At 47.9% G+C, this 1050-nt stretch overlaps 1 protein-coding gene across 1 annotated transcript; it reads right to left on the bottom strand.

Moving 5' to 3' along the window:
* Window positions 1-312: 312 nt before the first annotated feature.
* LOC123323902 (ubiquitin-conjugating enzyme E2 L3-like) lies at window positions 313-792 on the bottom strand (the record flags this gene model as incomplete). Its single annotated transcript, XM_044912434.1, has 2 exons — window positions 313-654; window positions 751-792. Coding segments are annotated over 2 exons (384 nt in total), but the record flags the coding sequence as incomplete, so codon positions are not given.
* Between the last annotated feature and the right edge of the window lie 258 nt (window positions 793-1050).

A 1050-nucleotide genomic window follows, 5' to 3' on the forward strand; every position in this document is an offset into this window, starting at 1 on the left:
GGCTTACTGGTTCCTTCTACACAACCCAGGGAGCAGAACAGGAACTTGGGATAATGGGGGTGGGACAGCAGGTTAATTGGCTTCTCAACTTTTGTCATGAACAGGTAGCTATTTTCTTTTTTTTTTTTTTAGAACACCTTAAATTTTTAATCCTTTCTTTATAGGTTACCTAGACCACGTCTGATTAAGAAAACTGTAGAAAGTTAGTACCTGCCACAAGCAAATGCCAGGCTGCAGCACGTGTCGATTTTCCGCAGACTCCTGCTTTGCAGGGTCTCCACTCACACTCGCTGGAATCCATTGCGGCAGAGTTTAGTCCACAGGTCGCTTCTCCCCGTATTTCTTTGGAACGTCTTCAGCGTTCTTACAGAATTTTTTACGGTCCTTAGAGTATTCTTCAGCTAGGTCAGCCCGAAGTGGGTGCTCCGGCTGGGGGTCGTTCACCAGTGCTGTGAGGGACTGGATTACTTGGCCGGTTCTGGTTGCTGGCTTCCAGTTTTCAGCACTAATTCCTGGCAGACAGACCTGCCCCTTTTCATCGATGTTTGGGTGACAGATCTTTGTTTTAAATATGATCTTCGGTGCTTTGAGTGGGTACTCTGCTGGAAAGTTGATTTCGATTTGGAAAGCCCCCTTATCATATGGGGGGTTGTCAGGAACAATAAGCCCTCACCAAGTCAATAAATTAGCTTCATCAACCTGGATGTTAGGAAAGTCTTTCATTCCACATTTGTGGATTTCGTCAAGCTCCTTCATCAGCCTCCTGCTGGCCGCTACTTGGATCTGGCATGGCTTGAACAGGCAGCGATTTTATCTACTCTACTGCCTGTTTTACATAAGCTAAACTTTCCCTGCTTGTCACCATCTTGGATCCCAGGTTTCTCCAAGTGCATGATGATGTGGGAAAGTTCTTGGACACTCTGTGACCTTTCAGGCTTCAGCAGGCCTAAGGTCAAGTGGCTGTTAGCAGGTGTGGGGGTGAAGAGCTTGCTGGGCAGGGCAGCCAGCTCACATCCTGGGGGATCCACTGCCAAACCTGACCCCTGCGGA

This window comes from Neomonachus schauinslandi, unplaced genomic scaffold, assembly GCF_002201575.2.
Source record: "Neomonachus schauinslandi unplaced genomic scaffold, ASM220157v2 HiC_scaffold_2148, whole genome shotgun sequence".
Lineage (NCBI taxonomy): Eukaryota > Metazoa > Chordata > Mammalia > Carnivora > Phocidae > Neomonachus > Neomonachus schauinslandi.